At 52.3% G+C, this 13,311-nt stretch overlaps 1 protein-coding gene across 1 annotated transcript; it reads left to right on the top strand.

The window, feature by feature from the left end:
* Positions 1 to 2,011: 2,011 nt before the first annotated feature.
* On the top strand, positions 2,012 to 11,409 carry LOC133753697 (melanoma-associated antigen 8-like). Its single transcript, XM_062184385.1, has 6 exons — positions 2,012 to 2,015; positions 3,058 to 3,117; positions 4,971 to 5,328; positions 5,908 to 6,046; positions 7,790 to 8,795; positions 11,324 to 11,409. Exons 1-6 carry the CDS (start codon positions 2,012 to 2,014, stop codon positions 11,407 to 11,409), a joined length of 1,653 nt encoding a protein of 550 aa, XP_062040369.1.
* Positions 11,410 to 13,311: the final 1,902 nt, after the last annotated feature.

Genomic DNA, 13,311 nt, shown 5'->3' with positions numbered 1-13,311 from the left:
CTAGTTCACTCCCCAGTTGGCCACAAAGGCTGGAGCTGCGCTGATCCAAACCCAGGAGCCAGGAGTTTCTTCCGGGGTCTCCCAGGCGAGTGCAGGGGCCCAAGGACTTGAGACATCTTCTCCTGATTTCCCATCCAAAGCAGAGAGCTGGATCGGAAGTGGAGCAGCTGGGACTCGAACTGGCATCCATGTGGGGTGTCAGCAATGCAGGCAACAGCTTTACCTGCCACACCACAGCGCCAGCCCTGTATAGAGCTTTATTTTTTAGCAAATATACAAATGTAAACCAGATCAGAGATTGCTTTGGTTTGAAGAGGAGGTGGGTGTGAGAGTAAATGGGCTATACCTATAACAGGACAATATGAGGAACCTTTGTGCTGGTGGAACCGTTCTGTCTTCTGACTGTACCAATGTCAATTTCCTGACTGTTGTTGTACTAGAGTTTCGTAAGTTGTTGTAAGCAGGGGAGGTGGCTAAGGAGTAGGCAGGATCTATCTGTATTGGTCCCTACAATTTCTCAGGTCTGGCTCACTTTTATGGATTTCTCATTCTGTCAGTGATAAGGACCCAATGGCATTGTCCCTCTCCCATTCTTCCACTGCATGGAAGAGGTGGTGATTTTTGGAGGGGCTGTTTTACTCAAACTTCCTTGCAGGGGTCCATCTAACTTCTTGTGTCTCTTAGGGTTCTGGAAGGACAGCAGACAGATCACAGAATGGCCTTTATTTGATGAAATAGGGAATGGAGGGAGGTGGGAGCAGGGACTTCGCTGAAAAGGTTTGGGATGAGTGGAGGTTTGTGTCAGGTGAGGGCCAAGCAAGAGTCTTTGTAGAAAGTCGAGGAGAAGAAGAGGCAGAGCATAAGGGGGGCGTTTCATCTTCCTTTTGCACCTGTACCTGGGTTGAGGCAGCCTTCCTCTTCCTCTCCATTGTGATGCTGGGGGCTTGTGGTTCTTTGCCCATCACCTCCCTCTCCATGTCTGCTGTGTTCAATAAATTCGAAGTACTTACATAAAATGGATCAGTCCCTGAAATACATTAACTACTGAGGCTCAGACCAGAAGAAATACGTCATCCAGATCACCCTACCACCATTAATGAAACTGAACTTGCAGATTAAATTGTCCCCCCAAAATAAACTTTCAAGTCCAAATGGCTTCACTATTGAAATACACCAAATGTTTATGAAAGAATTGTCATCAATCCTTTACAAACTCCTACAATAAACAGGAGAGAGAGAGAGAGAGAGAGAGAGAATATTTTCCATCCTCTGGTTCCTTTGCCAAATGGCTGCACTGGTCAGGACTATGCCAAGATGAATGAGGAGCCAGGAACTCTATCTGGGTCCCAACGTGGCTGGCAAGGTCCAGATTATTTGGGCCACTGTCTGCTGCCTTTCTGGTTTGGAATCAGAGTAGCCAGGACTCAAACCAGGACTCTGATGGGATGCCATGTCACAAAGCAGTGGCTTAACCTACTGCACCCGAATGCAAGCACTGAGAAATGTTTTTTTGTAAAATCCAACTTACTGGATTTGCTTGTATAGATTTTGCTTTTGGGGTTGTATCCAAAACCGCCAAAGGACCCAACCAAACCCTTCTGCAGTGGCATGTACGTCAAGCTCACAAGGTGGGGGCTGGGGGTGGGAGATCGGATAAAACACACTGGAGGTCTATAGGTTCTGTACATTGTGCTTGGCTCCTGTGAAGCATACTTGCCTTCTGCTCTCCCCATACCTGCCCCATGCCTTTTTTTCAAGCAGTGTAAGTACCTCAGAATGTGTGCCAGAAGAAGCATAAATACTCGCTGCTGTATCCCAGCAATTATACAAAGTCCTTCAACTGCTTGATGGTCATTGGGGTGGAAAAGGACTGAAGTTTGACTCTAACAGCCTGAGAAATGAACTTTCTCCTACCCTACCAGACAACTCCTACAGAGAATCCTGGTCCCTGCATTTTGGACTCATTAACTGCCCAGCCAATGACCTTTCATGCCTTTAATGGCTCAGTACAATGGGTATAGCTGCTTCCAAATCTGCTAGATAGTCACAGTTGACATCACATCATCTACATAATGGAACATATGCACTCACGGGTATGCCACTACCAAACCATGATATGTAGATAGCCTTGTGGAAGAAGGGTGCAAGGCCTCTACTATAGAGCACAGTGCACAGTCAGGGATGCCAGTTTTCCCATTTCCAGTCCCAAGGGCAAGTCCCATCCACCCTTCATCCCATAAGCAGAGCAGCCAAGCTGCAGCAGATTCCCAAGTTTTCTGCCTAAATTGAGACCCTAAAGCTGCTAGTCCTGCCTGAGTATACAGGTAGAACACTGAATGATCTACCTCCATGGGATGGGGCGGGGGGGGTGGGGACGGGGAGTGATGCCCATGGTTGCCCCTGAGGAACGCTCTCTTGCTGAGTCTTTCTATTTTGAGCGACTACTGGAAGGGCTTTGAATAGAACTGCAGGCTCAGCATCTTGCTTTCCACTGAAGGAATCGAGCACTACAGGTACCATTTGTTTCACTTGTGTCGGGTAGCTGAAGGGTGGTGACCCCGGGTTCCATAACACAAACCCTGTCTTCCCGTGCCTTCCGATTCTCTCTTTCCTTCCCTTGGGCATGATGAAGGTGCCATTCTTGAGCATCCACCTGTGACCTAGGATCGGGCTCTGTCTGCGAAGCAGTTAGAAACGCCAGTGCTTTTGCTCCTGTTGCTGCCCGGCCGTCTTTCTTCTCTGGTGTCTCTCTGCACACATACAAGGCAATCTCTGCACTAGCGCACGAGCCACGCACTTCAGCCCCTCCTGGAGGAAGTGTTTCAGACAGACAAAGCTGTAGCCAGCAAGCACCACCTACTCATGCCTGGCCAGCCCGGCATCCCACCCTCCAGTTCGGCAGAAGGCCCCATACTGGCCTGAGATAGATCCTGCCAGCTACCTCATATGTAATGCAGGACCTCAGCTCCAGGACGATGAGATCCAGATTCAGAAAGGTGGAGGAAAACTGAAGAGCCTGTGTGGAAAATTCACACCTCTTTATTTTCTTGGCGGCAGGTGAGGACTCCCACATAGTCTTCAGTTATTGTTGCAGCACCAAAGAAGAACGCCCAGAAGGTCTGTGCTCCACTTTGCCACAGGATCTTATGTATCCTTACAAAAAGCAGTATCATAGCAAAAGTGTGTCAGCTTCTTGACTGGCTGGCTTGCAGAACTGTTACAGCTTCTGGGCTTAGCAAATGACAGCGAGGGAGCCCGACTGCCTTCATCTTCTCAACACCTGTGACCATATGACTAGATCCCAAGTTCACCACTGCAGCAGCAAATTCCAAAATGAACCAATGGTGTAGTCAGCATAGCAGTGAATTGGAAGGACAAGTGGATTGCATTCAAGAAATGAAAAGCACCATTTAACCTTAGGAAAATCTTCCAGTCATAATTCCCTACCCACAAGAGGGCATAGAAAAAAAAAATTGGTCGTACCAGAGGTACAGGAAATCATGCAGAAGAAATTCCTGGTGAATTCTAATTAAACTCATCTAGCAAAGCAATATTTAAAGGGCATTTCCATTTCATAATGAGGCAGGACGTAACTAGGGTGCAGAGAAGACAGAAAGAAAACCTCAGGAAAAAAAAAAAACCTGAAAAGAACTAAAACTGCTTGTGCTACATCTTTAAATGAAAATTGCTTGTTTTACTTGCTTACAAATACCAGATTAGAAACAGCTAGATCAAACAGAGCCTGCCTGCTTGCATGAGATAGCAGGTAGCCCAGGCTAGAATGTCCAAACCCTCATGACCAAAACCAGAGAGGGAACAATGGCTCTCATCTTGCAAAACACATGATGAAAGGGAAATTGGGTTTTCTCATAACGGATAGCCAATGACAAAATAGGGGATGCTGATGGGAGTCTACCAGTATACACAATCTATATATGCATGAAAAAATATAATTGCATGCATATATAAAACATGTGTGTATCATGTATACCTGTATGTGTACAAAGATGAATTTCTGTATATATAAAAACATAAGTATAATCCAGATCACAACTGTTGTCTATCTAATCTAGACATACAGTTGGATGAGATGTGAAATATATCTCTTACTATGCATAAGCAGTAAAATGTGAAAACCCCTGCACTGCCCTATGAAAAGACAGATAGAACCAAAACAGCAACACACACCCCAATCTGCTGCTGTAGTTCATCCTATTCAGCATAAAAGAACTCTTTCAGAAGGTGAGGTTTCCAAAGCCCATGCCTGGTTGCTGAAGGGACCCCATGAGAGAGGCCCTTCTCCCCCTCGCAGTGCACTGTGCTCATGGGTGCTGCAGTGCCTCAGCCAGAGAGCTGCTCGGGATGATAGCCATTCTCTACACACAGTGCTCCCAGAGAGCTGCCCAGAGGTGAGAAGGAGGGGAGACATCGCGGCTGGGCCATGTAGTTAAGGTGGCAGGTGCAAGACGTGGGCCCTCGAGGACGAAGACCGAGGGGACCCCCAACCCCAGAACAACAGACGATACCCCAGGAGATTGAGCCCAGCTTCTGCTCTCAGCCCTGGGAGAGCACAGGCAGCACTGGGAGCTTCACCACTCACTCCAAGCCCCCCAGGAACAGGTCAGGGGACCCTGGGAGTGGCGCCTTGGTCTGAGGGGAGCAGATACAGGTCGGCAGAGGTCCGGTGTCCTGGCTCTGGCAGTGACGAAGGGGAGGACCCTGTGGAAGGATGGATGGGTAGCACAAAATCCTGCCGCGCCCTTGCTGTCAGCCCAGGGGTGCCTTAGCACAGCTGTCAGCATCTTCTCTCCCTCTCCCAACCACTGTTCGAGGACGGTGGGACTTGGGCAGTGGGGGAGCGGACGGAAGTCTCCAGGGGATGGGGGCCCAGGCTGTGCCAGGCTACCAGGGGAGGATCTCAGGGAGGACAGAGTGACCCCCAGAGAACTCCATCCCGCCTCTGTGTTCAGCCCCGGGAGGCCCCGAGCACAGTAGCCGGAAGTGCCCTACCGGGACTTCCGGTTCTGTGGTGGCAGGGGCGCGTCTGAGACACACGCTCCCGTCCGCAGAGAGGAAGAGAAGAAACTGTGTTCCTAGTCAAGGTGAGACACTGAGAGGGCCACCCGGGAAGGCCCTGCACCAGACAGAGGGCCCCGGCGTGTCCTGCTCTGCCCCTGCCGTCGACCCCGCTCCCACCCGGGGCTCAAGTGTTGAGTTGAACGCGGCTCGCCCGTTCCACATCCGGGGACCCTGGCAGTCAGAGCCTCGCTTTGACGGGGAAGACAGCTCGGCCGAGGTCCGGGCGACAGACTCTGCCTGGTTACCGAGGTGAGGACGTTGTGGGAAGCCTGCGGGGACCCACTGTGTCCATCCCTGCCCTTGTGATCAAACTTGGAAAGCCTTGCACATGGTGACCAGGCGCAGTCGTCTGAACTCGGCCATGGCGGTCTGAGAGGGGGAGGGGCTTGGAGTGAGGGGACTTGGAGTGAGGGGACGTGTGCCCAGGCCCGGCGGCACCCAGGGAAGGAGAGAGAGAAGAGGGAAGGGGCTTAGACTCCAGATCAGGGGTGGAGGAGGGGCGAGAGAACCCCCATGGAAGCCTGCACCTGCCATCAGCCTGTAAGGCCCCGTGCAGGGCGATCGGAGACGTGTTTCCCGTCTTCTGCCTCTGGACCTCAGAGAGCTTTGGGGCCTGTCAGAAGCAGAGAGGCAGGGCCTCAAGTGAGCAGAAGGAGGGCCCAGGTCCTGGCTGAAGTCGAGGAAGGACCTAGGCAGGAGGACGGGGACCAAGGCCTCCAGGGCAGAGGGCCCAAGCCTGGCCCCTTCTGAAAGCCCAGGCAGAGCCCGGGCATGGAGACTGGATTCCAGTGTACCCGACTTCCACATCCCCTGCTGAGGTTCACTTAGGGGCCGAGAAGAAGCAGCACAGCAGCACAGCCTCCGGTGGTCACGGGGTGAGATTCAGGTCGTCCACAGAGTCAGGATGAGGACCGAGAGACCCAGGAAACCAGGGCAGAAAACAGCCAACCCAGCCTCTGCTGTGACTGTGAGGTTGCCCTTGAAACCCTTCAGGGAATTGTGAGGGAAGTGCAATGGCTCATCATGGGGGCAGGAGAACTGGGGGGAGTGGGAGATGCTCTGCAAGGATTCCAGGTAGGAAACAGGAGGAGGATCTGGGGTAATTTATACAACAGAGGACAAATGGAACTCTCACTCATGCTCGGGCCCTGGGGGCACCTCAGCAGTGTGACCATCAGATGTTCTGCACCTCCCCCTTCCTGTCCAGGTGTCACAGAGCTGTGATTAGGTTGAGGGAGACATCAAGTCAGGGGAGGGAGCCACAGACAGGGAGCAGAGGGAGGAGTCCAGGATCCAGCAGGTCACGCAGTAAGGGATGTTAGTGAGGAAGAAGGCGTGAAAGTAACCCAAACCCCCAAAGTAGAGAACTGCCAGAGATTGGAATCCTCAGGGCAGGGTAGGCGGATGGATGTGGGAGCCTCTCGTTTTGCCACGTGGTACAGGTGCAGTTCTTGGACTCTGTCAGCAGAGGGAACTGCACTGTGTGAGCGGAGGGAGAGGCCCCCAAACCTGACCCACGGTATAGCCCATTCATAGGAACTGAGGGTACGACCAGCTCAGAATGAAGGGCCCCATGGGGACTGGACGTCGCTGCTCTCTTCGGTGAAGGGAGCAGGTTAGGAGGGCCTTACTTGGCATGTTCACTTACAGCAGGGGCAAGCAGGTGGGCATTGGTCAGGGACATGAAGTCTTCATCTAATGGTTGATATCAGCTGATCTCAGTGGGCCAGGGGTGAGGAAGGGCAGGCTCAGGCAGGAATGTAGACAGATAAGGTATGGGTGAAAAGGGGAGCCCCCACCTCTAAACAGAGGAGACCAATGCCTGCATCCAACCCACATGCCTACAACAGGTCTCTCAGGCTAAAGTGCCCTGTCCTATTTGGGAATCATTGGTCTCAGCAAACTCAAGGACTTGTTGGTGAGAACTGCTGGGACTCAGGTCAGGAGGGGGAGGTTCCAAGGTCCTGCCAATCATTGTAGTGGGACTGAGCCAGCTGCTCACCCCAGGATCACCCAACCCACTGAAATAGGTCCCCTCTGCCTGTCACCCCAGGTGAGACGTGGCCAGATGTGGGACCTTAGCTGCTTTTTGTTCCCTCTGTGGGAGTCATACTCTAGCTCTCAGACGTACTTGTAGGCCGTTGGAGGCTTCCAGATCCTTCCCCAACAAAGTGAGAATTATGAGTGGGTGTAGAGGGGACCATCTACACGAGCAAAGCGGGAACCTCAGTGATTCTGGTCCATTCTCCAGTGAGGTCGAGGGCCTGGAGTAATGCTTGCAGTCTGAAGCCTGAGTTCTTCAAACAGAAGCTGCGGGAAGCACCAGGTGAACCGCTTGTCCTTAGGCAGTGCTCTCAGGTCACAGAACATACTATGCGGAGAATCAGGGTTAGGTGCAGTTACCAAAACAGAATTTAGGGCCCCCCTCTCCTGCTTCTCACAGGAGTGAGGAACCCACGGCTCATGGCCCTACCTACTCTACTTCAACCCTGAAGCCTTGCACACTACTGGCCAGCTGGTTGCACCCAGGCTAACCGTGTCTCTCAGTCCTTCCTTCCACTTCAACGACGACAGCCCCACCAGCAGGAAAGGAGCCCCGTGAGGCCTGCATTCACCACTCTGAGAGATACCTCGTACGTGGGCCTTTGTCACAGCTTCCACCGCTGAGATTCTCAGTTGCACTCACTCACACCCTCTGTCTCTCCCCCAGGACTGTGGGTCCCCATCACAGCCGCTGCCGGCCCTCGTGCCAGCTGCCCCCGGGAAAGCTATGATGCCTCATGGTCGGAAACATCGCCTCTGCAAGTTTGAGGGAGGCCTTCAGGCCCAAGGAGAGCATGCTCATCTGCCCGCGTACGGAGAAGAGGAGGCCACTACTGCCGGCTGCTCCCCCTCTGCTCTAATTCAGGGTACCCACAAGGAGGAGCCTGCAGCTGGGGTCCCTAGTCCTCCTGAGAACCCTCATGGAGCCTCCTCCAGCACTGCCAAATCATCTTCTGCATACAGCCAATCTGATGAGAGCTCCACCTGGCAGGAAGAAGAGGGCCGGAGCACCTGGCAGTGCCTGGCAGATACAGAGTCTAAGCTCCGAGGTGCACTGGCCGAGAAGATGGCTGAGCTGGTGAGGCTGCTGCTCCTCAAGTATCTCAGGAGGGAGCCGATCACCGTGGAAGGGATGCTGAGTTGTGTCACCGAGAAGTATGAAGACTACTTCCCTGGGATCTTCTGCAAAGCCTTTGAGTGCATCCATCTGATCTTTGGCATTGAGATGAAGCAGGCAGACCCCACTGGCCATTTGTATGTGCTTGTCCCTGCACTGGGCCTCACTTGCCATGATGTGCTGGGGGATGATCAGAGCATACCCAAGACTGGGCTCTTGATAGCCATCCTGGGTATCGTGTTCATCGGCGGTGGGCGTGTCCATGAGGGGCAGATCTGGGAAGCTCTGAGTGTAATGGGGCTGTTCATTGGGGTGGATCATTGCATCTACGGGGAGCCCAGGAAGCTCGTCACCAAAGACTGGGTGCAGGCAGGCTACCTGGAGTACCGGCAGGCATCCAAGAGCAGCAATGCTCACTATGAGTTTCTCTGGGGTCCAAGGGCCCACGCTGAAACCAGCACGATGAGAGTCCTGCAGTATTTAGCCAAGTGCAGTAGGAATGATCCCAGATTCCACCCCTCAGTGAAAGGAAAGGCCGTGAGAGATGAGGAAGGGGGTATGCCAGCAGCAGATGCAGGTGGTGCCAGTGGGAGTGAGGGTGGCAGGGTTGAGCCAGGGTTTGGGTGGGTAGCTTCTCTCCCCTGTGAAAGGTGGCCTATTCGTTATTCGTACCTGGAATGCAGCAGTGAGAGTTCTGACTAGTGGAGGCCAGCGTGCCTTTTACAGTCATGGGTCTCGAGGTTTTGTGTTCCACTTCAGTGCAAGTTATCTAGAAAGTACTCTTTTTGTTTTTTCGCCCGTTATGGTATTTAAAATGGTTTTCCTATTAAGCAGATGTCTTTAGATTCTGTATCAGTGTAGGTTCTGCTCCATCATTACACACTTATTGCTGAACGTAGAATTTTGGCATAAGAGTTTTGCTATTTGCTCATGAAATTGAAAAATGCACCTCTCTTTGTTCTGGTTCAAGATATCATAGCAGTGGAACAGATATTTCTTTGGAAAGGGAAAGAATTTAGCAGCAAAATGGATGAGATGGCCAGAGACAAGCAAGGAGAACTCATCCATTCATCCTTTACCCCATGATGGCAATCCTGTAAAGTTATTTTGCATGTACACGCACAGCTGGATTTGCTAGGCTGATAGGGAAATTGAAAGCTACTAAGTGTTAATAAACAAGTTCCTGTGCTCACTGGCTCATGTATCCTTTCCACATCCACTGTGCTTCCGCTCTGTGGAAGGCCCTGTGGTGGGAGTGGAGATGCAGGGAGAGGCCACACACACCCTAGCAGAGAAGGGTAGAGTCCAGCAGCAGCCATCATAGGAGGAAGATGGAGAGATGTCCTCTGAGACCCACAGAACCAGGGAAAGATGGCTGAGCAGCTGGGGCCCCGGTGGAGGGCAGAGGAGAGTAACTGCCCTGAACTGAGGCCTTAAGGAATCTGCATTTCCTATTGTAGCAGTTCCATGTGTTGAAGCTGGGTCAGGGACCAGATCCTCAGGGCGTGGGTCTTCGTGCTCAGAGAGCATCCTGACATTGAAAGTTACTCTGTTCAGGCCCTTCTGGGTGTGAGGTAAGGCAGAAAGACATCTGCTACCTGGGGTAGCTCTGGGATGTGTCCTGGGCTCTTGTGCCAGTGAGGGTGAGCATAGAGCAAGAAACAGGTGATTGATGCCCCTCAAGTGCAAGGCTCTGCGAGGCAGAGGGTGACTCTCCCTGAAACTGAGGCCTGAAAGCCCTGACTGCTACTCCACTGCTGGCTGGGCAGGTCACAGCAAAAAATTGTAACAATTGTGTGTCTACTCAATATGTGTGTGTGTATATGGGTCCGTGTGTGTATACATGGGTTTAGTGGTGTTTGTGTGTGTGTGTGTGTGAGAGAGAGAGAGACACATACACAAACACACACAGAGGGAGAGAGAGAGAGAGAGAGAGAGAGAGAGAGAGAGAGAGAGAGAGAGAAATTGGACCAAGTTTAAGCAAGGGCTAGAGTTTCTGGATGACTACAAAATGAATGAAAATAGTTCTTTGGATGCGAACTCAGCTTGGAGGTAGGCAATCAGCTGGTTCCTGGCCGCAATTTTGGCGACTCTGAGCTCCACCCAGCTCCTCTGCCAGATGTTGTTGGGTGTCTTCTGTGCTGAAGTGTAGACCCAATTTAGTGCATGAAGGCCCTTGTTTGGCTAGTTATTCCATGTCCTGCTATGTTGCACGATCTGTGGCACATTCCAGAGAACATACAGCAGCAATGGTGTGTCAGAGCGACAAGGTCTGGGAGGGTCCAGTGCTGTTACAAAAACAGCCAGCTCCCCGCTATGAAAGTGACACCACGCGTCAGAAACTTCCCCGGTGCTTTCGGTACAGTGCCCTGTTCCAGGACAGATCAGACAGGCCACACACATGAGGAACCCAAGAGTTAGGAGTTCCCCAGGATCTGGTGGCAGGGCTGGAGTAACAGGGTCTGCATTCATCTGGGGCCTCCACGGGGCCTCCATGCTTCACCCTGCACCCGGCCGGGGCCTCCATGCTTCACCCTGCACCGGGCCTGGGGCCGTCCTTCTGACTCCAATTCTTTCTCTGCTAAGCACTACACAGCCTCTCTGCAAACAGAAACAAGGTTGCTGAAGCCTGTCCATGTACTGAAACCTGGTTAAACAAATGCAGCTGAGTCTGCACCTCTTGGCCATTGCCCATGGTTGGATCCTTGAGAGCTAGCTCTGCCCAAGTGAGGGTGTTAGAGTGCAGCCTCAGCTCTTGCTGGTACGCTTGTGTCCATTCCCTGTCGTTCCCCCAAGTGCCTGCATCCAACCGTGGTGAAAAACCCGAGGGACCCTTACTCCGGTGTTTGGTGTGCTTTGTGACAAGTGTGGCTAAGAGCTAACTGCAGATCTTTTGCTTCTGTACACATTAGCTTTGCTTGCTAATGCCTAAGGATAAATCTTGTAACATTTTAGAAACTGGGGTTTGAAAAGCCCGTGCGTGGGAACAAGTGCCAGATGCCCCTTCCCCCAAGATTAGCTAACACACTCTAAGTTTCGAGTTCCCTAGAGTTTCTGTTCTCTGAATGTTTCGGTTTCCCCCAGAAAAGAAACTAATTGTAACTCCCGCCCTGGGCAACCTCTCCCCATCTAAAGGACCCAATGAGTACTCATGGCAACCTTTAAACTAGCCGGTCAAGCCGAAGCCCGCGAAATATGTTAATCTTGTGGTTTTTGCCTTTAAAAGTTGCTTGTAACTGCGGCTCGGCTCGGGGCTTCTCTTTGCCTCAAGTGACAGGGAGCCCGTTTGCGCAAACGTCTAATAAGAATCCTCTTGCTTTTGCATCTACCGATCTGGAGTTTGGGTCTTTGGGCGACCACCCGAGCGCATTGGATTCCCAAACTTGGGGTCCTTCAGTGTAACCTAGCCTGCTGCCCTGCCCTTCACTGCTGCCCAGGGATTGTGGACTCTACACAGAATCACCTGCCCTCCGTGTGACACGTAGCATTGCTGCTCCCTGCAGAGGTCCCCTGGTTCCGCCAAAGTTCACCCTTGGCCCTCCCCGATATACCCAGCTCTGTCCTTAGATAATTTGCTCTGGGCTGTGATTTTGGACACCATGTCGTTTCTCCCTGGGAATTACCAGCAGGCTCTTTGTTTTCCCAATGGGCAGTGAGTCAACTTCGATTTGTCTCATAATCAAATGTCCTTTGGGTTACAGCCCTGAAGGTAGAGAGAAGGTGACTGAAACTACTGAGATATCTTCCACAGCACGTGGAAGAGTTTCTTATTCCAAGCTGGGAACTGAATACATCGATAGCTGCATGGGTTCCTGAGGCTGTCTCTACCTGACATCTCTCAGCAGTCTCACAGAGGGGCAGGTTTCTGATCGAAGCTCAGTTCCTAAGAAGTGGGAGAAATGCAGGCTGGCGCCATGGCTCACTTGGCTAATCCTCCGCCTGCGGCACCGGCACCCCGGGTTCTAGTCCCGGTTGGGACGCCGGGAGCTAGACCCGGTTGCTCCTCCTCCAGTGCAGGTCTCTGCTGTGGCCCGGGAGGGCAGTGGAGGATGGCCCAAGTGCTTGGGCCCTGCACCCGCATGGGAGCCCGGGAGGAAGTATACCTGGCTCCTGGCTTCGGATCAGCGCAGCCACTAGGGGAGTGAACCAACAGAAGGAAGACCTTTCCCTCTGTCTCTTTCTCACTGTCTATAACTCTACCTGTCCAATAAAAAAAAATGAAGAAGTGGGAGAAACACTTGGGAAGTGAAAGGTAGTACTGTGTTGGACATGCTGTCTTGAATTTGAAGACGAAAGCAATGAACCACCATCCAACATCTTCCTCTCTTAACCACCCTCTTAACCACCCTCCAGCAAAGTACTGGATTTCAGAGTGACTGATGACACGGATACAGGTGCTCAGACAAAGAAGGTCACGTCGGCCGGAGCCGTGGCTCAACAGGCTAATCCTCCGCCTTGCAGCGCCGGCACACCAGGTTCTAGTCCCAGTTAGGGCGCCGGATTCTATCCCGGTTGCCCCTCTTCCAGGCCAGCTCTCTGCTATGGCCCGGGAAGGCAGTGGAGGATGGCCCAAGTGATTGGGCCCTGCACCTGCATGGGAGACCAGGAGAAGCACCTGGCTCCTGGCTTCGGATCAGCGCGATGCGCTGGCCGCAGCAGCCATTGGAGGGCGAACCAACGGCAAAAAGGAAGACCTTTCTCTCTGTCTCTCTCTCTCACTATCCACTCTGCCTGTCAAAAAGAAAAAAAAAAGAAGGTCACGTGTCAGCTAACAGACTCACATGTCGTGAATTGACCTCAGCCTCATGTGGAAGGGGATCATTGGCATTGTGCTGGATAACAGAGAGCATGATAAAGGGAAGCATTCAGACTGCAGAGTATCAGGACAGAGCCACGGGAGGAAGGACCCAGACTGACAGTGGGAGGCCATCCTTGTCCTGTACCCCCAAGCCAATGCCACTGAGCTCTCTCAGCTGCTCCTCCTAAAGGCCTGTTTCACGAGCCCCTCCCCTAGTGTAGCCGCCCTGGTCTGAACTGCTGTGTGGGTGGCCAGTTCTCAGCCTAATATGACG

Source organism: Lepus europaeus, chromosome X, assembly GCF_033115175.1.
Source record: "Lepus europaeus isolate LE1 chromosome X, mLepTim1.pri, whole genome shotgun sequence".
NCBI classification, from domain to species: domain Eukaryota; kingdom Metazoa; phylum Chordata; class Mammalia; order Lagomorpha; family Leporidae; genus Lepus; species Lepus europaeus.
The sequence above is the reverse complement of the archived record's forward strand: the minus strand, read 5'-3'. Positions and strand labels throughout refer to the sequence as shown.